At 42.7% G+C, this 26,051-nt stretch overlaps 1 protein-coding gene across 5 annotated transcripts in view; it reads left to right on the top strand.

Moving 5' to 3' along the window:
• The first annotated feature begins 2,374 nt into the window (after positions 1 to 2,374).
• The window catches only part of Stxbp5 (syntaxin binding protein 5), a 147,888-nt gene continuing 124,211 nt past the window's right edge, over positions 2,375 to 26,051 (top strand). For all 5 annotated transcript variants that reach the window (XM_052169259.1, XM_052169260.1, XM_052169261.1 and 2 more), the window contains exons 1-2: positions 2,375 to 2,609; positions 3,855 to 3,952. In XM_052169259.1, the coding sequence (XP_052025219.1) occupies positions 2,457 to 2,609; positions 3,855 to 3,952 (251 nt within the window). In that variant the 5' untranslated portion in view covers positions 2,375 to 2,456. The remainder of the gene's footprint in view (positions 2,610 to 3,854; positions 3,953 to 26,051) is intronic.

Here is a 26,051-nt window from a genome sequence, read left to right on the forward strand (position 1 = left end):
AAATAATAGGGGCCTGGCTTGACTTGGTGACCCCTTAAAGTTCCCTTTCATCTTAAAGATCCTGATGGACCAAGAAATTGAGATTTTTTTGAAGAGCCTCAGAAGGCAAGGCAGTGGAGCACTAACATCTTTGTTCGTTCTACCCTGTCCCTCTAGTGAGGCAATTAATCTCATTTCTATATATGAAACAGCTCACATGATGAATCTGTTTCTGAGAAAAATAAATACATTTGCCCATGTTTGTATAGATAGACAGGGTAGGGACTGAAATTCAGGCACAGTGAATCCAGGAATCTTGTGCTTTCATCACAAGGCTTCTGGACATAAAGTTTCCCTAGACTTTTTTAAATGAGTGATGATGATTTACTCAACAAATTTAATTGATACCTCAGTGGAAAAACATATCATAGAATTCAGGGATGTTATTTACCTGTTTCGTCGTTCGCTCTGTAGAATCATTTGGATTTTTAAGAAAGCTATCTAGGTAGTTCAGTGTTTAAAAGTCTCCTTCTACACCCTTGGGAAGATCTTCTCCCCTTGAATCTCTGGGTCACAGCCTGTTCATTCAGCATTAGATGGCTCTGCCCATTCCCAGGCCTTGCCTGGCTGATTCAGACCCCCACCATTGAACTCATACGATTCTACATTTAATTATGGGAGGTCGTTCCCTTGAGACAGCAACCCATTTACTGAAGACAAGCATTGATTTTTTAACTCCTCTGTGCCCAATACAATGTGTCAAACTAGACAAAATGCGTTTCAGAGAATTAAATAAACTAAAGGCTTACAAATAGTCTAGGAAAGACTTTAAATTTGGTTTATTACGTCCACTCCCTTCCGTGAATTAGCTTCCTAGTTCAACAAGTTTTAAACCATAAGGCAAAGTTTTAAGAAGTTCCCACTGAAAGGCATCTTCTTGGTGGACTGAACTTTTAGAGAACTACATTTCCCGAAATGCCCTGCGCTCCAAGACTAATTGGTTTGCTGATTGTTCTTGAAGGCTGGCTCCGTCTGCCCATAGGCCAATACTGTGAGGAGACTGTCCTGAACAAGAGAAAATAGCCAATAAGGAAGCAAGGGAGGTGCTTCTGATTTTGGTGCGGAACTAACAAATCCTAGTAGCATTTCTGTCCCCACCCCACCCTCTCGCCCGGTAGGGGCGGGGTCTTACTGAACCTAAGATTGGCTTCTTGCTGTAACCCCCTGGCTATAGAAGGTCTTCCAAAGATTTCCCCTCTTCCAATTATCCAGCCCTGTCACCTTTGCTTATAGAATGCACTGGTCAGAAGGATTTCTCTCTCCGCCCTCAGCACCAATTTCTCTCCACCGATGCAAACTTGAACCACTCATCTGTCTCTTAGCACTCTGGGAGACACGCAGGAACATTGGCGGTCAGATCTGAGCAAAAACTTCACCTCCTTCTCCCGCCTGATGATCTCAGAGCGGCTCCAGGAGGCTGTCCATTGCTTAGTTAAACTGGCAGCTAGATGGGACTTTGTAACAAGGAGTGGCGGGGAGTGCTGGCTGCCACCCACCCAGCCTGCCAAATGGATTCGGGATGATGGGTGGCCAAGGTCGGGTCGCTGGAGTTCTTTCCCTAAGGATCCCAGTCTAGCGTCCATCCGGCAGCCTCATTTTACCTCCAGCAACACCTTCATGAAGGAGGCTGGGCTTCTCTCCCTTCTCTCTCAGTGGTCATCTTGCCACTGACTTAGTCGTTGCCTGGTGCTCCATTGCGAGCCCAGATACAAAGCAACCCTGAAAGCACACTGCGGGAGCTGTGAGTGACAGCGCTGGAGGCGCGGGCCGTCGAGCCCGCGGGTCCGCCAGCTGCTGCCCCTGGTCCTCCTCGGCGGAGGATGATTTAAGCCGCCGGCCGGGGGCGGGGGCGGCGGCGCGCATGCGCACCCGGCAGCTCGCTCCGCGGAGGCCCAGCTGCCGCCGCCACCGCCGCGGCCGGCGCTGGAACCGCGGCTCGCCGCCTGCTCTGCCGGGCGTTGAGGGCCGGGGGCCGAGGTTCACGGGAGGCGACCGCGAGCGTCCGGGCGTCCGGGGAGAGAGCGACAGGCGGCGCGGGGACCGGCCCTGGGTGCCCGGGCCATGCGGGCCGGGTGGCTGCGCTGAGCGGAGGCCGAGCCCGGGACGCGCCGAGGGACTGCCGGGCTGCGGGCCATGGATGCGGCGGCAGCGGCGCGGGACGGCGGGAGCCCGGCCGCGACCAGGTGAGGAGGCGGCGTCCGGCGCCACTGCAGCCGCGGCGGCCTCGGAGGAAGAGGGCTCGCCGCCGCGCGCCCGCCCGTCGTCGCAGCCCTTCCTGTTGGGATTATCTTCTGCTCCCCGCTGCTCCTTCGCTCTCCGAGCTCGAAGCCGCCGCTCGGCTTCGGCGGCTCGGACTCCTTCGCAGCCGGTGCCTCCGCTCCCTCTGCCTCGAAGCGGGGAGACGCTTGGGTGAGACCATGAGGAAATTCAACATCAGGAAGGTGCTGGACGGCCTGACCGCAGGCTCGTCCTCGGCCTCGCAACAGCAGCAACAGCAGCAGCACCCGCCGGGGAACCGGGAGCCCGAGATCCAGGAGACGCTCCAGTCCGAACACTTCCAACTCTGCAAGGTGAAGGGAGCGCGCAGCCCGGCCGAGCTGTCGTGGGAAGATTGGGGTCGTTTGCGGGGGCCGCTGGGCAGTACCTGGGAGCGCGAGGGCAGAGCGCGCCGGTAGAGCTCCTGGCTCCGAGAAAGCGCCCCCCACCCTTGACAGACGTGCCTGGCTGGGGTATTTGGACAGAGACCCCCTACTTCTTATAAGTCGATGTCTTTTTCCTTTTCATAAAAAGCAATCATGTCAAGGCAACCCAAGCACACTCCCTTGCCTTTAATCCCCATCCAGATGCTAGCAGCAATGGTCTGGAAATACTTTTTTATATTCGCGCATATTTTATTATCTTCCACTGACGTCGAAATTTTCCAGCAGTGTGTGATGAACGTCGTTTGTGGGCAAGGCAAACCTGTTCAACCAGATTTTTTTTTTTTTTTTAATTTTGCGCATCACTTTTTCCTTAGAATGCGTGCGAGCGGCTCTCCGCCCGAAGTCACAGGATTCTTTTAGCTTGCTGGGTTAAAAACTTAGCGCGGAGGGTTTTTGTCTGTGAATTGATACGATGATTGCCACACAGTCCTGTATATAATTCAGAAAGAATGAGGCAGCCGATTAGTTCCCAGCTGCTAGGTGAGAAAATCATATGAGCCTCTCTATCCAGACTTGCCTGCCTCATAGATTCGGTCCTTCCTACATCGGGGGCTTAAAGCCTATGTACAATTCTGTTCTGATGTCCTAAAATCATTCCGGACTTAATTGAAAATTACAGGATTATTTTTCGCACCCTTTTCCATGGTTAGAATTGGAAATGTTGGTTCTTTGACTAAATCCTTCGATTAGTTTCATGACAACTTTTCTTTAGGAATCCCTCCCTTTAGCATTCAAATAAAATCACGATTGGGTGATTTCTTTTAAGATGCAATAAGAATCACCCTTCACAATGATTTTACAAAATTTTGGATCACTACAAACTTGAGTAACGTGGCGTCAAACAGAATAGTGTACACTATTCATAGGAAATTGCCCTAGGTGAAGTTACTAGCATTGTAACAAAACAGGAGTTTAAGTGATTTGTGCTTCTATTGCTTGTTCCTTATAGTCCACCCTCCTCCACCCCCAAATCCCCCTTAAAGCTCTAAGTCTCTGTGTGTGCTTTGATCCACTGTAGTTGGGTCCAACTCTAATGCGCCTGTGGGCTGTTCTGTTTTCGGATTTTGCCTGCTGTCTCCTGTGGGTTCCTGTGATGTCACTGCCCATCCCCAGACTGTTCGCCATGGATTCCCCTATCAGCCCTCAGCCCTGGCCTTTGATCCTGTTCAGAAGATCCTGGCGGTAGGAACTCAGACTGGTGCTTTAAGGCTGTATCCTTTCTTTAAAAAAAAAAATCATCTGTTCCCTTGCCCCATTTAACCCCAGGCCGTCTGTATTGCTCGTTAACCCCAGTTTTCCTTTTCTACCTAGAGAATGAAGTAGTCAGATCTGTGCTGTAAAAAAATGATGCGGTGCAGGATTTTCCTTAGTACCTGTGTTCAGGTGGTATGTTGTTATAAGAATGGCTCCTGTCTCTCAGTCTGATTCCTAAACACGAATCAGAACAGCAGTCTAGAGTTTGTTATAGTAACAAACTCCATATATATGAGTTGTTTGTACTGCCTACAAGATCCTGAGAGGAATGCACATGCTTGTATTCGGGAACCATTAAAGCCCAATGCTAAAGACGACGTTCAAAGACAGTTCAGGGCACTGTAGACTGCTTGTTAAAGTATTGTATATAGTGGGTGCTGAACTTAGCTGTCATTACTCTATGAATTAGAAACTGGATTAGAATTTGATTTGTTTTCCACATGCTCATCCAGGAAAAAAAAACATTATTATCAAACTAGATTTCCATAAATAAGAAGGGCTAAACATTTTCTTCAAGATTTCAGGGCATTGTTTTGTAAAATGCAGAGCTATAAATGTACCGTATTGAAATACTTTGCCTTCTGTAATCTGTTATGTGTAGCAAAAGCTACTAAGTTAGTACATTAGCATGTAGAGAAAGGCTTTTTCTCCCTCCTGTTTTATATGGATTGAATAGCTTTGGCATAGCGATTTTTTTTTTTTTTAAGATCCTATACAAGAATTATTTCTCAAGAAAATCTTTTTGGTCTGAACAGTAAAGATGTTCTCATTTTCTTTCTTATACTATTTATTTTCATTTAAGATGTGTGGTTGACTTTATTCTGACATTTAAACATTCTTGACCAGCCCACATTAAGATGCTATGCTGGTGATAAACTGACAAGCCACTAAGAGAGCTCACTGGACATTATTACTGACAGGCACGGGGTGGTGGGAGGGGCTGGCCTATTCTATTTACAGTTTAGGATTTTCAACATTTGATTTAAGCATGAACCAGGAATCTTGCAATCTTTTAAGATATTTCAAAAGGTATCCCGTATGGCATCAGAATGTGCCTCTAGTTTAACTTTGTCCATTGCTGTCTTGAAAATGACTGGGGGCTTTCTGGGAAGTGTATTTCAAACACTGGCAATGCAGGCCTGTCTTTAATGGTAAAGTCTTGACTTGGTGATTTCTGCAGCAGTATGCACAAACTGCTCTTGGCCAAATAGCTAAATCTAGAATATTCTTTGACTTCAATTGCTTAGATGTTTTTATTTTTAAAAAGACTTCCTATTTTAGTTTTGTAGATATGGATAGTTAATTTTCTCATTGTTTAATGAAATTTGGTGTCAGACTCACTTGGCATTGTTCTAGAAGGACTGTTTGGAACTGAAAGATTTTTTTTCCCTCCAACAAAATCATGCCATTACGTGACCAAAGGAAAAATATTAATCAGTTATTTTTAGATTATTTTACTTTTCTTTCAAAGGTTTTTTTTTTTCTTCTTCTTTCTTGTTTCCCCTGGTCTTAGCAATTTTATTATATAACTTTTTAACAGCCATTTGGCCCTTTTTTATATTTAATTATATGTGCCATCAGCAAGCTGACTCTGTAAAGCAATTATTTGTCTTACAAATACTTTCAACTCTAATTTACATAATTAGCAAGTGCATCCACCCGATAGAGTTAACATGCCAGGCATGTGTTAATTTCTAGTTCCAAGGATCAGAAGTTCAGAATGATCCCTCACAAGAGCCTTTGGGCTTATACATCTTTCGATAGTTAAATATTAGTGAGTAAAAGTGACCATCTGATGACAGGGACATTTCCTTCTAGAAATCCTTGCGGTGTTTAGAATGAAATCCAGAGGAGGACTGTTTACTGAGTCCCTTCTGCTTTTCTGTCTTAGAGGTTTGCACCAACATCTGCATATTGGCTTGCTTATCAGCAACACCCCCCAGTCATTCCTTCTGTGAGGGCCAAGAGGAGCTTTGTTTACTGTGGCTCTGACTTATAGACAATGGCAGAGACCTATTAAGTTTAATATGTATATTGTTATTTTTCTTTGTTAATTAAAGACATCTAAGTGTATGCATCGTAACTTAGAACTCTATTAGAACCCATTGTTCTAACCCACATGTTTCTTACAGGCCTTCCTAGTACCACGTTTGTTCTGGCTTCCTCTTTCAAACTGGTTTCTTCTAGTCCTTCTGTGCTTTCCCATTTTAAACTTTTATTGTCTAGAATATGTTTCCCCAAAAGGCTGTCATTAGGAAAGAGAGGTACTTCTCAATAAAACATCCTTTGATTAATTATGTAGCAAAAATAGATACTTTCTCACACAGGATCGGACTGTTGAGATTCCAAAAACAAACATAGCCTGTTAGTAATGGGATACCTTCTTAATCGGTGGCAATGTAGACTGAGTTGACTGTCTTACATGGAGTTGAAGCCAAAACATACCCAAAAGACTGAATGAATAAGCGATATTTGATATGCAAGGGTTGCATTTAAGGGTAGTGAAAACTGAATCCTTAATACATAACTAATATTGAAGCAAAACATCAAATCTATTTATTGCATTCATGTACAGCACATGACAGATGATACACACCATTTTGTTCTATCAACTATCTTGAGGACAAGAGCTTGTCATGTATTTATTGGTATGAAACAGGAAAACAATTTTATATAACAGGTCATATAGTAGTGATATAATTTGTTTCCCCTTTTTTACCATAGAGAAATAAATAACATTTGATTTTTATGGGTAATCTAGATATCAACTTTGGAAAGAGACTGTACTAAAGGATGGGGTCATTCAGTGCTGTTATATTTTTTAGACTTCTCAGTCACAAGTGTAATTGCAAATTGCTTTATCTTAAGTATGGCCTTGATCATATTTTATCATGATGTGTTATATGTAAACAATGGGAGAGTAGAATTGGGCATTTTAATGTTAATATTTAAAGGACTAAGGAAAAACAGGATTTCTAATTAACTGAATGTCCAATAATTTGAGAGGAAATTACTGAATAACCTTTTTTTTTGTAACCTTGACTTATGGAAAGTTCAGTGTACATGGAAGTGTCCAGTTTGATGAGATGGAGTCTTCAGTTGCAGTGTAGTGTTGCATACAGGGTTACAGAATGGTGTCTGTATCTGGGAGCTCATTTGGTGAGGTCACAGAATCACATTATAGACTTTGTGGCCTGAATGCCAGTTCTTGCCTTTTTTGATAAAGGAATTGGTCTTTCTGTTTAAATTAAAATTAAGGTGCTGTGTTTGGTGATTTAATCAAGGACTGTTCTGTGATTTCAGATTTCTCTGTGTCGTGGTGTGTAATTCAAAGAAAATGAATGCATGACCCTTCTAAAGGCTTCTAGTTCTAATCAAAGGGCTAGGACTAGTCAAACATTGCAGTTAGACACTTGCATAGAGGTTTGCTGTCTTTACAGACTCAGATTCCAGACTGAATTCCTAGCTCTGGATGAGCATTTGTACACATTGGTAGACAAGGATACAGAATGACAGTATGAAGAACCAGAAAAGTTCTGAGCAAGGAAACCTATGGGCAGAAACATGGCTTAGAAAATGACAGCAGATCGAGGGAATGCTGGGGGCGCATCCTGGTTGGAAGAGTGATCCTAATTGAAAGAAGCTAATTAGAGGTCTGGGAAGTTAGCTGGATTCCTAAAGTGCTTGGTGTGCAAGTGTAAAGACCCATGTTAAAGCCAGGGAGAGCGGTGTGTGCGTGGCATCCGGTGCTGGGAGGTAGCTGGCCAGCCGAGCAAAATGGCTGCCCTTCAGGCTCCAGTGAGAGACATTGGCTCAAAGGACAATGCTGGCCTCAAGGCTATCTATGTGCACACACATGTGAATCTGCACCAGCACATACATGTACACACACACACACACCACCCCACAAAGAGCAGCCAATTGAATTTTAGCCTGGAGGTGTTATTCCACTAGAAATCATATAAGATACTCGGCAGGAAGGAAGTGTGGTTCATGTGCATGTCTTTGGTCAGGCAGCAGTATCATGGCTGAAAGATCAGAGCAAGTGAAACGTCCTGGGTTACAATAATCATGTGGGTGGTAATGTGGACCCCAGACAGAATGGGCGCTGGGAAAGGACTTGACGCTTTCTGTGAAGTCTCAGGTGAGTCAGGATGAGAGCACCCAAGAAACTACAGAGCACCCGTGGAAGAGTTTGAGTTGGGAATTGTGTCACCTTCTACTTTGCTGCAATGCCATTCCAAGAAGGCAGTCTGGGCTGCTTTTAGCATGAGAATTAGATACATTTTTACATGTGATATTGTGAATTTTATAATTGAATATATAGCATGATAACTCTTTAGCTTTTGAGATTTGTTCTGCGTTTCTCAGTAGTTTGTAGTGGGATGGGCAGTTTAATTATGTGAGTTTGTCCAGCACATTAGGAAAATTTATAACTGACTCTCACCTACTAAATGTCTGTCGGCTTTTCTGTTAGTATGACAGCTCCAGGCATACACCTCAGATGTGTCTGGTTGCAAATAACTGTCTTTAGCCTAAGATTTCCATTAGTTAAGAAGAGTCAATTACCCACCTCATGAGGTTGTCAGGGCCCGGTATAATAGTAAACGTGTGTTGCTGTTAAGACTGCAGTGGGCTGGGCTGTTTGGTGAATGCTTGACTGTGGCTGCCGTTATTATGAGAGCTCTCCATAGTTTGGGGTTTCAGTTTGTTCACTCATGTGTTTCTTCATGTGCCACATGAGAATCAGCTCTGCTCAAGGCCTTCGAATGGCCTCAGTTTGTAATTCCATCAGCTTTATAGCCAATGCAGTCTTTGAAGAAAAGGTCATGAAAATGACTGGGTTTTGCTCTAATTTTGCCCTTTAGTGTAATATTTTCATGTATATAGATGTTTGGATGCATGTGTACCTGCGCATCATTTGCATTCTGGGAGGCCAGAAGAAGGCAAATAGTCGTGAGCTACTGTGCAGAGAGGGAACAAGCCAAGTCCTGTGCTTGAGCAGCTAGAGCTCTGAATCTGTGAGCTGTCCGTCCCAAGCCCGGCTTTGCCTTTTAAGTGACTATACTCTTTTCAACCATAAGTTCACAAAAATTGCTATCTAGATATAAATAGTGCACATAAATGCTCTTACATATAGTGCTTATTAAATTAATATGGAATGATTCTATACTTGTAAGATAGCATTAGAATGTTTTGGCTTCCTGGTCATTAATGTTATTTTTCATAACAAAATTATACTACCGAAAGCACGATTTGGAAAAGATTTTTGTTTGTAATAAAAGTGAGGTAAGCTAGTTGGAAATTAGCCACACTTCCATCTGGTCTTTCCCTGTCAGTGTTGTTTCTAGGTGAGCCCTTGTCATTGGGAAGGGAGCTGACAGAAGGAAGTAACTGGAAATCCTCTCACATTTGAAGTCTGCTCCCTGCTGAAGAGAACTTTGCTGGAAAGGAAGATGGAGCCCGTGCTAGTGTAACACTTCTCCATATACTTCATAAGACAGGGAGCAGGACTTCCAGAAGCATCTTTGCAGTGCAACTTTTTTCTTGTGATGAGAAATAAAACATGAAAGAAAGTCTGTGGACTTGAAAAACAATGTTAAGTATGAAAAAATCAATTTTGCGCCTTAAAGCTATTTTGCTTTAAACAAAATGGCATTTTTTTTTCTGATAGTCTCTCGTTCCCATTTGAGTTTTAGCATACTTCTTTTTAAAATCCTGTTGCTATTCTAAAGGAGTAAAAGACATTCTAGAGGAATTGCCATATTAATAGATGAGTGTGCAGTCTTGAGACTGATTTTATATGATGGGAGAACTGAGATCTTGGCCATCGTTCCCTTTGCTGTTGGGAAGAAATGGAGGACAGTGGCTCTGTTATGTCCTCCTGGTGCTGTGGCCCTCAGCCCTCTCTGTGGAGACTTGGGGATTCTGTAAGCTACTCTTGCCTATCATGATCAGATTAAGTGTTCCGAGTACCTGTCGCTCCATATGGCCTGCTTTGTTTTGTGCCCCTTGAATACATCCATAATCCTTCAGTAGATGCATACGTGTGTACAGATGAGGTCAGGACAGAGCAGGCGAAGAGACATGGTGCTCACATTGAATGCTGCCGTGGCAGACAAGCTGAACACGTTTTAGTACCATTAGGAAAACTTTCCTTTCTCTCTTGGGTGTTAATGGAGTTGTAAACTTGCTCTTAAAACAGTTCCCGATTGCATGGTTCTGCCTACTTTTTTCTTTCTTTTGAGGCAGTCTCTCCACAGTAACTCGGGCTGGCTGGGAACTCCTCTGTAAGGTGTTCTATGACTCAGAGACCTTCCTGCCTCTGCATCCGAGCTGGGCTTGGTAAAGCAGAGGCTACCAGGCGGTTTTACTATTTAGGATGGGAACTGTCTTCCTTGAATTGCTGGTATGTAAGTTGGTGCTAACTCTGGTAGCAGCAGAGTATCCGGAATTCTAACTAATTAGTGTTTCTATACCTGTGTATATATGAGTGGGCTGCAGGGAAAAGTAGCATTGCTCAGGAGGGAATCTTTGGTGGTGGTGCTGTCAGTTCGGCTTTAATGTAATGCTGTGTAAGAGGCACATTCTTTACAGAAAGAGCTCCTTATCAGTCTGGGAGTGTTGATTTCTTTTTTAAAAAAAATATGTTGCTTCAATAAGAGTTCTCTGAACTGACTTGCCATTTCACACCCCCAGAATCCATATCCTTAGCATTGTGGGATTGCAGATGAAAAGGGAAATGTTTGGGTTTAGCCTATTCACCATGTGCTTTATTAAGGTAGAGCTTAAGCCTTATGTGTACCCTGAAGCTTCTGATGGGACAAGCAGAGTAAACACTGATGTCATTTTTGTTTTGTTTTAAATTAGAGGAGTCCCAGGTAGCCCAGGCTCACTGTCCTCGAAATCCAAATCCTCCTGCCTCTGCTTCATGTCTGTGCACTAGAATATGCTTGTGGTACTACACCTGGCTCTGCACCCTCCCTTTTGAAATGTTGACTTTTTATACGATACACTAAGAATTTATAAAATTGTCATCATAAAAGATTGCCAGAAAGTGCCTGAGACACTCCTTCCTGAAGACACACCAGCAGATTATTTATTTATAGGGAAGACATGGTGCCGTCCATCAGAGTACTATTTCCTGCAAGGTGTTCTCGAACCTCTTGTAGGACTAAGGACCATTATCTGCATGTGATTTCCTTTTAAATACTTTTAAAGACCTTAGCTACATAAGTCACCCAGTTTCAGTTGTAGGAATTCTAATTGCTCTAAGTTTTCATTTTCCTTGTTTTGATTTTTAAAAAATTGTGATGCTGATTTTGTTCGTCTAACATCTTTTCTTCTTCTGGCCGTGGGTGGAAGGAAGCTTGAGACCTCAGAGATGGGGACAGAGTTGCTGGTGCAGGTTACAGCTCTGTGTCCACAGTGGCACTGTGTAGTGTCTAGTGATTCTTTCCATTGCTTAAATATTATTATGCACGTGTGTGGGCATTCACACAGTCACCCGTAACACACACACACACACACACACACACACACACACACGAACACACACACACACACACACACGAACACACACACACACACACACACACACGAACACACACACACACGCACACACACGCACGCACACACACATGGACACACACGGACACTCACACACACACACATACATATGGACACACACACACACACACACACACACACACACATACACTCATGGACTTATGGTGGTCACATGTTTCCATGCTACCTGTAGGTATCTTTTCATTTAGCACTAAAGTAGAACTTTCTACATTTCATTCTTTAATTAATACAGATATTACATATCTGAAAAAACTATGAGTGTCAGTGTATGTGCAAAGTTGTAGCATAGTCTCAAATGCAGCATACCAGCAGAATCAGCCAGTATCCTGAACTTTATCTAGAGACAAGAAGTGAGCAGTAATCAGTGCGCAGTCGACAAAACCAAGACAAAGGAAGCATGCAGAACTCTCTTCAATCAACTTAATATGTCCACTAGTTAGGGTTATGTATATGTTTGTGCTCTTGTACATATATATTAAAAGTAATATCTGTCTTTACCTCAGGAGTCTGCAACACTAGGTGTAGAGGGCTAACTAGTAAGTTGATTTTTAGGTAGTAGGGGCGACCATATGGTCTTTGTGATACTACCCAACTACCTGCTTGTAACAAAAAATGTGTCAGACAATGTGCAAAGGGATAAGTATGCTTCAATAAAACTTTATTTCCAAAATCAGTTTGGAAATAAACTGGTTTGGCTTATAGTGAAAGTTTTCTAGGCACTGCTTTGATGAGCCCACCTTGCTTTTAAGGCACCTATGTAGAGGAATTTATGGGTACGACTTACAGCTGATATTTTTATATTTAAACTATATAAATTTTACCATTATCCCAGTTGAAACAAAAACTTTTAGTAATTTATAAGCCACTTTTAAAAAGTAATCAGTAAATTCTCATGGATTCTTAGTATTCCTTATACAAAGTTAAATTCTTTGCACAAATGCTTTTCAATCCCAAGAAAGGCCTTAATGACCTTCCCTCTGGTCTTAATTAGCATGCTGACCAGATTGCTCTGGGCCACCCACTGGGAGGAGCTCTGTAGTCCTGGTACCTTGGCTCCCAGCAGGCCTCACTTCTCTTCTCAGACAGAGGTAAGAGATGCTTGAATTTGCAGACTTGGGGAGTTAGTTTTTTTCATTCCTCTGATAAACATAAAACTTTCAGATGGATCGCTTTGAAGGTAAAAGAGAATGAAAACATCTTACTAACATATTGTGACTTCTCAGATGTATACAATTTTGTTTTGTTTTGTTTTTCAAAACAGGGTTTCTCTGTGTAGCCCTGGCTGTCCTGGAACTCACTCTGTAGACCAGGCTGGCCTCAAACTCAGAAATCCGCCTGCCTCTGCCTCCCAAGTGCTAGGATTAAAGACGTGCGCCACCACTGCCCAGCTGTATACAAATTTTTATTAGAAATATGGTTCACTCATGAAGGAAGCAACTTGAAAAATGAGTAAGGTAATGAAAAACGCAATCTCATAGGCTCCAAGAGGAAATTCAGACACTTGGTTAGCTCTTGAGATCAAGTATGTTACAGACACACTTCCATGAAAGAATGTATGTGTGTGTGTGTGTGTGTGTGTGTGTGTGAGAGAGAGAGAGAGAGAGAGAGAGAGAGAGAGACTACTATTGGCAACTGAAGTTGTAGACACTTTTTAAGATGATATTTTATAGATGCTCTCTGCATCATTTTCCAATAGTAAATATAGATACAATTTCATAAAATTATTTCTTCTTGCTTCTATTTTTCCTAGTATTAATTCTATGTGAAAGTTTTTTATTTCATATACATTGAAAAGCAGAAATGTTCTGAGCATATTTGTTTACATTTACTTGTGCTGAGTTTTAAGACATAGTAATCCACAGTAAGTGAGATTGTCTTATGAGAGAATGAAACTTCAAAGTAAGTAGCTGGTAGCTTTGATGTTATGTTAATCTTCATTTGAATAAAGGGGTTTGCTCAAGGCATGATGTAAAGTGCAGGATAGAACCAGTCTTAGAACATACATGGTCATTGCAGCATAGATCCAGTCCATTATAATTATATGGCCATTATAAAATAATTTTTCTACCTTAGTTACTTTTTGTATAGATTTGATTCTGTTTCCCTTTTGAATAAGTGTCAGCTGGAACATTTGATGCTTTTGCTGGTGAGATTGACTACTGAGGAATGATTAATTCTACTTCTTAAACAGCACCTGTTCTCTGTTCTCATCAAAAGAATACTTGCCAAAGAGAGAGAGCTGGCACTTGATGGCATCAGCAACTGAAGTTCCTTCTGCTGGCCGCCTTTACTTTGTATAAGTACTTTTTATTTTTGTCTTTGAAAAGAAGACAAATATAAAACATAGTAAAGTATATTTTGTCATCTATTCAGCCTATGGACTACATTTCTTCTAATGTGTTATGGTTTTCTTATAAAATTAACTTTGGTTTGTTTTGTTTCCTGATTCTAGCTAACTTCAAATTCTCTATGTAGACCAGGCTGACCTTGAACTCACAAAAATCCATTTGCCTCTGCTGCCCAAGTCCTGGGGTTAAAAGTCGGCCCCAGCACACAAAGTCCACTCTGGAGTTCTGAGAAAACCAAAGTGAGCCTTGGGTCGCTGGTGGACACTTTGCTTCTATGCGAGAAGAAACATTCCTTGTTCCTTTTTTACCTAGACAACTGTTAATGTGTGTCTACATCTCGTAGTAGACTGAGGAAGTAGTTCATTTAAAAATATCAAAGTGCATCAAAAGCTATTCTAAAACAGCAGCTATAAAGAAGCGCAACTTATTTTCACCTCCTGAGAGATATCTTAATTCCAAAACAGTAACTATGAATGAACACATTTAACCATTCTATTTTGTTTATGAGTAAAAATAGTCTTACTAAAGTAACCAGATGTCCCTTTCCACGGTTAGTACAGCGACACACTCATCTAAAGCTGCAATCCTGTAGCTGCGCTGACCACCATCCACAGGCCCAGAAGGGATTACAGGCTCTTGCTTAGCTCAGTGCTGGTTTCATTTACATTAAGAGGGGCAGTGACTGATGTCAAATACTGTGGGGCATTGCAATTCACTGTTAAAGCTTATTAACTTAAAGAGGGTTACTACTACTAATACTGCTGCTGCTGCTGTTGTTGTTGTTGTTTTCAGTCAGTCCGGGTCTCATACTGTAATCCAGGCTTGTCTGGAACTGCTGACAGTCCTACCCCAGCCTTCTGAGTATTGGGACTGCATGTGTGAACCACCATGCCTGGCCAAGTTAAATGACTTTTCTTTCCTTTGTAGTTTTTAGCGCTTTTTTTTTTTTAACTTTACTAATAAGACTTAATAATTCATTTAAATGATGGACCAATAGAATATTAGCCTCAAGAATCAGCAGAAAAAATTAAAGTTCACTATTTTCACTGTGAGGTTCTGGCTGTCTTTTACTTATGATATCAACGTCTAAAGACAGATTTCCCATATACTTTCCTCCCACCTTTGGCACAGCGGTGAATTGTGATAGGCATATTCCTCTTACCCAGCCTGTTCCAGTGCTGCATTGGGGTTTCTCCTGGTGATGTGTGCATTGGCCAGGTGAGTGACGGCACAAGGCAAGACTGTGTATGAGGAGCAGTTTCAGAGCTCAGTCTTCTCAGCTCTGCCAGCGAGTCTGTCCTCCCCCAGCTTCTGGTCTCCCCACTGCGCTTTAAAGAAAGTTTTGCCTTTTCTGCAAAGTCTTACAGTGGACCACACATCATTTACTGTTTTCATCTTGGTTTCTTTCAGTTAATAGCATCTTTAAGTTTCTGCTCTTAGAGCCTATAATATCCTGTTATCTAGGTGTTTATCCTGTTGGTTCGAGGGCATTTGGACATCTGTGGTGCGTTTTCAGGGGTTTTGTTCAGGGTGTAGATTTGGCTTCTATTCATGTAGATGGTGTAGTATGCCCTCTTTGTGATATCATTTACCAATACTACACATTAGGGTTGGTATAGCTTTACAGTAACTCTTGAAGCTTCTTGATAATGGCAAATCTCCTTTTATAGAATTTTAGATATTTTACTTTTCTGCTTAAACCTTAGCATGTTTTTTGTTGTTGTTTATTTGTGTTTGTTTTTTATTATTCACAAAATAACTCAGAGGGGGATTACATTGACTCTGTAGGTCAAGATCACAAAGTTGTCCTGTTCATATTATTTATGGTCTTTATGTACAAATGTGGAATATTTTTTCACTTACTTCTACTGTGATTCTTTGAGGATGATTTTATGCTTCCTCGTATAGATTTTATACATTGTGATTTTCTATTTAGTTCATTTTTGAGGTGTGTGTGTGTATGTGTCCGCACGAATAACACTTTGTCTTTAATTTGAGGTTCCACTGGATAGCATGCAGGGAAATGCGTCACATCTTTGCACTGATCATGTATTAACAGCAGCTGTGTTCTGTCTGAATGACAGGTGACCATATCATCTGAGTCTATTCCTCCTAATGTATAAACTAATTGTTTTCTTAATGGATGGGCGAGGATTTCCAGTCCAACCTGTCCTCCTGTTGGGAGTGCACCTCCACTGTTGTCCGCCTTACTGTTTGGAGTCAGACTCTCTCACTTAACCTGGCGCATTTTTACCAGACTCTGATCCTGCAGAAGACTCCTAGGATCTAATTGCATGTCCCCAGGTTGTGGATGTGTGCCTCCACACGGGATCTCCATGCAGGTCTTCCTGCTGGCACGGCAAGCACGTTTCCTACTCAGCGACCTCCTCGCCTTGGTTCCTAAAGGTTGACAAACTATGGTATTCATTACTTTTCTGTTGCTGTGATAAAACACCAAGGCCAAAAAACCTCAGAGAAGGAAAGGTTTGCTTGGACTCATGGTCCTGGAGGAGTTCTTGATGGCAGGAAGTAGCAGGCGCGATGACAGAAAAGGCATGCTGAGCAGTTGCATCTTTAATCATAAGCATGATGCCAAGAGTGCTACTGGAAGTGGTGTTGGGTCCTTTACCTCGCAAAGCCCACCATACTTCCTCCAGCAAGGCCATACCTCCAAAATCTCCGCAAACAGCACCACCAGCTGGGGAACAAATGTTCAGATACGGGAGCCTATGGGAGACACTCTTGTGCAGACCCCCCACTCCCCAGCACCATGCGCCAATCCCGTCTACATGCTTTGTGATTCTCGTGCAGTTGTGACTGTGAGGGTTGCTGCTCTGTTGTACTCTGTTCTTGTGGTCTGGGGATTAGGGTGAATGCCGACTTGTAAATCACATCAGGAAAGGGCCTCTCTGTTTATGTCTAATTAGTGATATCATTGATTCACCAATGAACCCACTTGATACTGGTGCTTTGTGTTTTTAATTTTATTTAATTTTATTTAAAAATTTTTTTCTTTTATTGGATATTTTATTTATTTACATTTTAGATGTTATCCCTTTTTCAGGTCTCCCCTTCGGAAACCCCCTATCCCATGCCCCCTCACCCTGCCTCTATGAGGTGCTCCCCCACCCTCCCACCCACCCACTCTCGCCTTCCCTTCCTGCCTTAGCCTTCCCCTACACTGGGGCATCGAAATCTCTCAGGCCCAAAGGCCGCTCCTCCCACTGATGTCCAACAAGGCCATCCTCTGCCACATATGCAGCCGGAGCCATGGGTCCCTGCGTGTGTGCTCTGTGGTTGGTGGTCCAGACCCTGGGAGCTCGGGGGTGGGGTGGGGTGGGGGGGGGTGTCTGGCTGGTTAACACCTTTGTTTCCCCCATGGGGCTGCAAACTCCATCAGCTCCTTCAGTCCCTTGTCAAAGTCCTCCATTGAGCACCCTGTGCTCAGTCCAATGGTTGACTGCAAGCATCCATCCCCCTCTGTATTTGTCAGGCTCTGGCAGAGCCTCTCAGGAGACAGCTACATCAGGCTCCTGTCAACAAACATTTCCTGGCATCCACAATAGCGTCCTTGTTTGGTGACTGTGTATGGGATGGATCCCCAGGCGGGGCAGTCTCTGGATGGCCTTCCCTTCAGTCTCTGCTCCACATTTTGTCTCCATATTTCTTCCCGTGAGAATTTTGTTCTCCCTTCTAAGAAGCACTGAAGCATCCACACTTTGGTCTTCCTTCTTGTGCTTCCTGTAGTCTGTGAATTGTATCTTGGGTATTCAGAGCTTTTAGGCTAATATCCCCTTGTCAGTGAGTACATACCATGTGTGTTTCTTTGTGACTGGGTTACCTTACTCAGGATGATATTTCAAGTTCCATCCATTTGCCTAAAAATTTCATGAAGCCATTGTTTTTGATAGCTGAGTAGTATTCCATTGTATAAATGGGCCACATTTTCTGTATCCATTCTTCTGTTGAGGGACATCTTGGTTATTTCCAGCTTCTGGCTATTATAAATAAGGCTGTTATGAACATAGTGGAACATGGGTGCTTAGTGTTTTAAGAGACTTTTAATTTATTTTATTTCTTTGCCAGTTGCTGGCCTATTTACAATGCTTACTTTTTTGTACATTTTGTACAATTTTGGAAAATTGTATATTTGGTTGCTGTATTTCTTCTATAATATCTGAACTATGGGCAACAGACTGTTCATGGCATTTCTTAATTATTATTTCAGAATACATGGGAATCTCAGTGTTGGTTTGTATTCCTGGTGTTAGGGAATTGTGTATTTTTGTTTTTAACTTGATTAGCTTGACTAAATCTTCTTCCTTCCATCCTTATTCCCTTTCTTGTGTGTGCTTTTAAAAATATAGTTTTACTGCCTTTTTCAGACTGGCCCCAAACTTTGAACTTAAGGAAGTCTCTTGCCGTAGCCTTCCAAATAGCTGGAATATAGGCGTGTGCCTCTGTGTCTGTAAGGTCTTCATTAGTTTCTAACAGTCAGTGGTATGCAGTTCTTGCTAAACACTCTTTTCTCTGGTCCATACATTTGGATAAAATGCATTTTTCAGTTTTATGAAAATTAAAGTATTTTAATTTTTTCTTGAGATTTTTTTCTTTGATTTTCGTGTTATCAGCATGTATGAGTGTGTACATGTGCAAGTGTGTGTGTATATGTGTGTATGTGTATGTTTGTGTTGACATGCACGTGGAGTCTTGAGGCTAATATCAAAAGTTTTCCTCTGTTACCCTTACCCTTGAGCCCAGACCTTGACAGTATGGGGAGTCCAGCTGGCAAGCCTGCTACTGGGATCCCTTGTCTGTCCTTTCCAAGTGCTGAGTGCCCTCAATATTTGTGTGGGCGCTAGGGGTCAGAAGCCACGCCTCTGGTCCGCCTGGAAAGTCCCTTTATCCACTGAGCCAACTTCCATCCTTGATTTCTGTTCTTTCAATTTTACTAAGGCATTGTCCTAATTTCCTTCTATTGCTGTGACAGAACACCATATCAGAAAGCAACTTGGGGTCAAAAGGGTTTATTTCCCCTTCAGATACAGTACGCCATGAAGGGGAGTAATAGAAGACCTCAGAGAAGGAACTGAGGCAGAGATAATGGAGGAAGGCTCCTCTCTGGCTTGCCCTCTCTCCATGGCTTGTGGAAGAGGAATTTTAACACTGCAACAAGACTGCTCTGGCAAGGGATCACGCCCACAGACCTAGGTCTATGCGATCCGGCTGGAATGTAGACACACCCATAGCGCTCACCTTTAGAAACAATGACAGTAAGGTTAGTTTGTAGAAGGAAGCAGCCATGTTTGAAAGTGCTGTCTAATTGAGGGGCAGATAAAGTGATGACTCAGAGAAAGATTTGACAGAATAGGACACGCCCAATTCTCATGAGAGGAGAGAGGGACAGGAGGCTAAGGAGGTGGGGCAAGCCGCAGGCAAAGGCAAGCAGCAGCAGCAGCAGCGTTACCAGGACACTCACAGAGACAGAGACAGATCGTGGAGAGAACACACTACACACAGGTGACGAGCCAGAAGATTCATTGAATCCACATATACATAGAATATACAGATTGCCAAAGTTAGTGTGAGGCCAAGCAGAGCAACTCATTCCGAAGCTGAGAGAGTCTGTTCAGTCAATCAGATCAGACAGGATTGGAGCCAGGAGAGCTGAGTTGAACTAGTGAGAGGGAGGTCAGAAAGAGCTAGAAAGGGTGAGTTTGCCCAGCAGTAAGTCATGGAGGCTGGAACATTCTAGGTCTACATTAGTACATAGATGCTGGAAGCATAAGCGTTGAGGATTCTGGTTTACAGATTAGACTGTATGGAGATGGAAGCTTCCAGGCCTAGGCCTAGGGATAGATAGAACAGAAAGACCACTCTGGGCTCATCCCAAGCCTTGACTCACACAGCTTAAGGCTCTCATCTCATCTCTTCATCTGAGGAAATGAAAGCAGCATTTACACCTGTCAGCCTGCTTTCTTATGCTGCTCAGGACCCAGGTTAAAAAACAAAACAAGACAAACAAACAGCCAGCCATCCCCTGCCCCTCAAAAAACTGTCTGGGGTATTACTACCCACAGTGAGCTGAGGCTGCCCACATCAGAAATCAAGAAAGTGTCTCAGATATGCCTGGAGGCACTTTCTTAACTGGGATTCCCTCTTCCTGGATGACCTAGTCAGGGTCAGGTTGAGAAGAACTACCCAGCACAGGTGTATTAAGTCCCCGGGTATGCGCTGTCCTCGCAGTGCCTGTCCTGTGAGCTTGAGAAGGTTGGTTACTCAGATGTTACTGGGTGACTGACGTAGCCTATACATCTCTGTTACTGTTGCCTGTTCCCTGTATTTCTGTATCAGGGCTAAGGGATGGAGGCCAGAAATCAATACTAGGTGCTCTGTGTTGCTGTTCACCGGAGTTTTTAAAGACAGCGTTTCACACTGAATCTTGAGTTCTTCCTTTTGGCAAGACTCACTTGGCTAGCCTGAAGCTCTGCGGACCTGCCCGTCCCTCCTTCCAGTGTGCTGGGTTGCTCCTTCTTGAGACCTGGGGCCATGAGAACACTTTACTGACTGAGCTATCTCCCAGCCCATGCTTGATCTGTTTCTGATAGAAATGTGTTGCAAATCTTCAGTTGCTATATGTAGTTGGTTCATCTCCAGTCTTTACAGTTCTTACAGTTTTTATCTTATATTTTTCACTGCATTGTTAAGTACACACTATGCATAGTATTGTTACCATTGTCCATGAAGAATTGGCTTTTTTTTTACACCTTGTTTAATGTCCCATTTAATCCCTCCTAACTTTCATCCATCTGCATGCTTCTATGTCTAAAGCTAATCTAGCCCGTCCCACTTTGCTTCGTCACAGCATGTTACAGCGCTTCTCATTCATTTACCGCTGATCCCTGTGGCTCTGTATGTAAAGCAGATGATTTGTAGACAGCCCATAGCTGAGTTTTGCCATTCTTCTTGCCTTTCTACCTTCATGTGACAGTCTCTGCTCTTTTGAATTGGTGCAGTTAGATCATTGATGTTCAAAACTGAATTAGTATCTACCATATCTGTTCATGTTTTCTCTTTTCTTTTTCAAAGTACTATTTATGCACACTGCCTTTCCTTTCTTTGATTTCTTAGGACACGAGTTGTCTCCCTGAGTCTTGTTTGTTTGTTTTTGCTTGGGATGTGTTTTCCCAAGTTGCCCGTTAGCTTCCAGTGAGAAAGGGTTGCATGCTGCCCCTTTCTGCTTCTTTATTCTTGCCGTTTAATCTTATAAAGCAGCTTTGCTGTGTAGTGCTATTGATTTAAAACCAACTAAGATTAAACAAGAAAAATTAAAATAAAGTAAGAACCATGGAATACCTAGAGTGGGCAGCTCTGCAGAGGACCAGTCAGTCAAGTACAGTCCTAATGAATGGGTGGGAGTGTCACATGCCCTTGTGTCTCCAACTGCACAACTGAATGACCTAGTGTGCTGTTGCCACCAGCTGAGGCCCTGCTCAGTCTGTTATAGTTATGACCTTTATTTTTGATCCTGTTTCATCTTCTACTTTTATCCTCCTATGAGTTTAGTTATATGTTCTATAATATATGGTTCCTTCCTTTTTTCCTCTCTTCACCAGGTCTGCCTTCCTTTCTACTTTTGTTTTCTTTCTTTCTTTCTTTCTTTCTTTCTTTCTTTCTTTCTTTCTTTCTTTCTTTCTTTCTTTCTTTCTTTCTTTCTTTCTTTCCTTCTTTCTTTCTTTCTTTCTTTCTTTCTTTCTTTCTTTCTTTCTTTCTTTCTTTCTTTCTTTTCTTCCTTCCTTCCTTCCTTCCTTCCTTCCTTCCTTCCTTCCTTCCTTCCTTCCTTCCTTCCTTCCTTCCTTCCTTCCTTCCTTCCTTTCTTTCTTTCTTCCTTTCCTTTCTTCCTTTCCTTTCTTTCCTTTCTTTCTCTCTTTCTCTCTTTCTCTCTCTCTCTCTCTCTCTCTCTCTCTCTCTCTCTCTCTCTCTTTCTTTCTTTCTTTCTTTTCTTTCTTTCTTTCTTTAACATCTTGTACTAGTTACCCTAGATCAGTGGTTTGCAACCTGTGGGTCATAAACCCTTAGGAGGTTGCATATCAGATATCCTCAATATCAGATATTTGTATTATAATTTGTAACAGTTGCAAATTTATTTTATGATGTTGCAATGAAAATTATTCTAAGGTTGGGTGTCACCATGACATGAGGCACTGTATTAGATGGTGCAGCATTAGGAACGTTGAGACCCACTGCCCCAGAGAGTAACGTGTGTGTTAATATAGAATCTGCATCCATTTTCAGACAAAACCATGCTGCCCATAAGTCCAGGACATCGTATGATAAACCAGTATCATTCTTAGGTCCGGTCTGCTGTTGCTGCCACTCATCTTACTTATCAGCAAGCGTGAATAATCACATACAGTGCTGCTGTTATTTTGAACAAGTTATCATCTATTCAATCCATTAAGAGTAAGATAGAGTCATTTTGTATTTTACTCTGTTTCTTCCCTAATGTTTTTCCTTTGTGCAAATTTGAACTTTTGGCCTACTTAATTCTTTATTTCTCTTTAAAATAACCTTTAAAACTTTTCTTTCAAAACACACGAGTAGTGTTAAATGACCAAGTCTTTATAACTCTTCCTTATGCAGTGTTTAGTGGTTTGGGGAATTAGTCTCCCCTCCCATCCATTGTGACTATTTCTTTGTTTGTCTCTGAGAGGTAAACTACAGCTTTTATCCTCATAAATAAAATTATTTTGTGTTCACTATCAATTTTCTGTAATTTGAACATACAGATGTAAGAGTGCTTTGGTAAGATTTTATTAGTTTTACTTCTATACAAGGTTTTACTGTGTGGTCCAGAGTTGTGGGTATAGCTTGATGCTCCCTTGCCTTACTCAAGATAAAGGATTTTCTTTTAGTTTGTGTTTTATTTTGCTTTGTATTGTCTGAGCTTCTCGGATCTGTAGTTTATTGTTTGACATCACTTGGAATTCTCATGCTTTTTTTACTGTTCCATTGCATGAAGACTGTATTCTGTAGACTCCACACTTCTTTGAGATTTTGTTCTGTGATATTTTGATTGTTTTTTGGGAGTGGGACAGGTAGGGGTTTATCTTTGTTTTTGTTTTTTCTCTTTGTTTGACCATCTTGGAAGGTTTGTATGATACTACTTATATTCAGGGTCTGTGTCCTTGCTGGTATCTGGCCCACCTCTTAGATCATGAGTGACATTCCTGTCCTTGCTGGTATCTGGCCCACCACATAGATCATGAGTGACATTCGTGTCCTGACTGGTATCTGGTCCACCTCTTAGATCATGTGACATTCGTGTCCTGGCTGGTATCTGGTCCACCTCTTAGATCATGAGTGACATCATGTCCTTGCTGGTATCTGGTCCACCACTTAGATCATGAGTGACATTCGTGTCCTTGCTGGTATCTGGTCCACCACTTAGATCATGAGTGACATTCGTGTCCTTGCTGGTATCTGGCCCACCTCTTAGATCATGAGTGACATTCTTGTCCTGACTGGTATCTGGTCCACCTCTTAGATCATGAGTGACATTCTTGTCCTGGCTGGTATCTGGTCCACCACTTAGATCATGAGTGACATTCGTGTCCTGGCTGGTATCTGGCCCACCACGTAGATCATGAGTGACATTCGTGTCCTGGCTGGTATCTGGTCCACCTCTTAGATCATGAGTGACATTCGTGTCCTGGCTGGTATCTGGTCCACCACTTAGATCATAGGTGATGTCGCCGTCTTTCATTGCTATCTTTCCTATGTGGCTCCTTTATGTTCCTTTCCTCCTCATTTAACAAGCACTTCTTAACTCTTGCAATATAAGTTCTTGTCCACATTTGATTCCATCATAGGACATCTGTTGTCTGACCTCAGACAAAGCCTTATACATTATAACTGCTCTCATTTTGGTGATGGTTGTCTTAAATGACTGGTTTAATCCAGACACACCTCATGTTTTTGAGTTTTTACATTTGCTCTGTCTCTTTGAGACCCTGCTTGGCCTTTCAGGCTGTCTTGTGACATTCTTGCTATCTGAGTATGCTATACTGATAAAAGGAATCACTGTGGAGGCATCTTATTAATGGGCTGTTTCAGGAGTTGGGAAAGGGAGGTGTCTGCAGTTCTTTGACTGGGTCTTGATCTTGAATAAGCCTGTCTTCCTCTATCCCCCATGGGGGACAGGCTGTTCCCCACAGCCCTGTGGCCTGGGCTTCTATACCACAGTTTACCGTTCCCTTTCTTTGCTTCAAAGGCTTCTTTGAAATTGGCATTTTCCTTCCTGTGTGTTTGCTGACTCAGGCAGAGCCTCAGCTCATAGGGCTGTTGTAGAGCCATTCCTTAGAAAGGCAACTTGAGACCTGACTGCGCTGACATAAATGTGGTTTCCTTGCCTCTTTTGTGTGTTGAAAGCAAAAGAGGATTCTTTCTGTCACGTTTACTGTGAGTCTGTCTTCAGCTTTGAACTGTAAAATTCACGGAAGCGTGCCATCCTTCTCCTCTCCTCCTTGACTGAACTGTCTGGTATCTTAGGTTTCAAACTTGTCCACTGTAGTCCTCCAGCAGCTCGTCAATGACAGGGCCATTTCTGTACACTATGGCTTCCCCAGTCCCCTGGTTCTCTGCAGTCGCCTGTCTGTCCAAGTTGGTACAGTAGTTTGTCCTGTGAGCTCACTTCTTTAACAGGTCTAAGAATGGTTTGCTGTCTAGTTGGTTCAGCCTTTTGCTTCTTGTTAACAGTGATGGTTCCCAAAGATCCTTATGTACTAGACCAGAATTGGTGATTCTATAATAATGACTAATAGATTGGGGGGATGTAACCTTTAAAAAGAGGGTTTAAAATTGAAATTTGCCAAGTAAATGAAACTATAGAGTATAAGTTAAGACTGTGAAAGTATAAATTGTCACTTGGCAGAGACTTTCCCCTGGAAATCATTCATAGGAAAAAATTAAATGAGGCATGTGCCATTCCTTGATAAAGAGCCCTTATACCACTGCCTTCATTTCCTTTTATTTTGGTTTGTTGAGACAGCGTTTCTCTGTGTAACAGCCCTGGCTGTCCTGGAACTCAGAGACCTGCCTGCCTCTGCTCCCTCCCGAAGGCTGGGACTACCGAAGGCGTGCACCACCACACCCAGTTTCTCACACCACTGCTAGGAGCATACTTCTTCTAGACAGAAGAAGTCACACAGGAGTAGGCAATTGGAAATAGTAACTATGGGGAGGTGGTTGAGGGAATCCATAATTGATATCTCATAAAAATCATTTAAAGACAGTGTTATATGTTAGAATCATTTACAGGAAGACAATAACATGGGTCCAAGCACACACTTGCTTTTCTTCTCTTGAGATTCTGATTCGCCGAGTCTGGCGTATAACATGACATCTGCAGGGGTTTTGCTGTTGTTATTTATTTCTTTTAATCTCTGGCTGCTTGTGATTCAGAATGAGAATTGAGAAATCCCGGATTGATGCCTGGCCAGATGGCAAGTGTCCTGCCCCAGAAGCAGTGAGTGGGGCAGATGGCGGAGAAGAGCCATATCCTTGCTGTGCTTAGAGAGGGTGCCATTCTGAAGGACCCCGCCCCAGAGTGCAGAGATACTGCTGGGCCTCTGTCTGCAGAACAAACGGGGCGGGAGACACTGCATTCTGGCCTTGAGCTGTGCGCTGGCCTCTCCCTGGGGGTTCTTCTATAGACGTGAAGCCAGCAGCTAGAAAAGGACCTGCAGCCTTAATGATGAGGTTGATACGTATAGCTCTAAATGTGCAGGTCATCATGGTCATCCGAACGCCAGTGTCCTTTCACAAGTGACAGACTCTAGCACAGATAGGCTGTTGTCCTCACAGATTAGTCTGCACCCCATCTGTGCTGGCAAGTGTCCTGCCCCTGCACCCTCAACACTCTGACTGTAGAAATGTCAGGCTTGTTATTTAAATATTCTGTCTGTTTGTCTGTCTGTCATCTGTCTATCTATCTATCTATCTATCTATCTATCTATCTATCTATCTATCTATCTATCTATTAGATATGATATGTAACATTTGCTGGCCTGGTATTTACTGTACAGACCAGGTTGACCCCTAACAGTGTGATGCTTGC

This window comes from Apodemus sylvaticus, chromosome 23 (genome assembly GCF_947179515.1).
Source record: "Apodemus sylvaticus chromosome 23, mApoSyl1.1, whole genome shotgun sequence".
NCBI lineage: Eukaryota > Metazoa > Chordata > Mammalia > Rodentia > Muridae > Apodemus > Apodemus sylvaticus.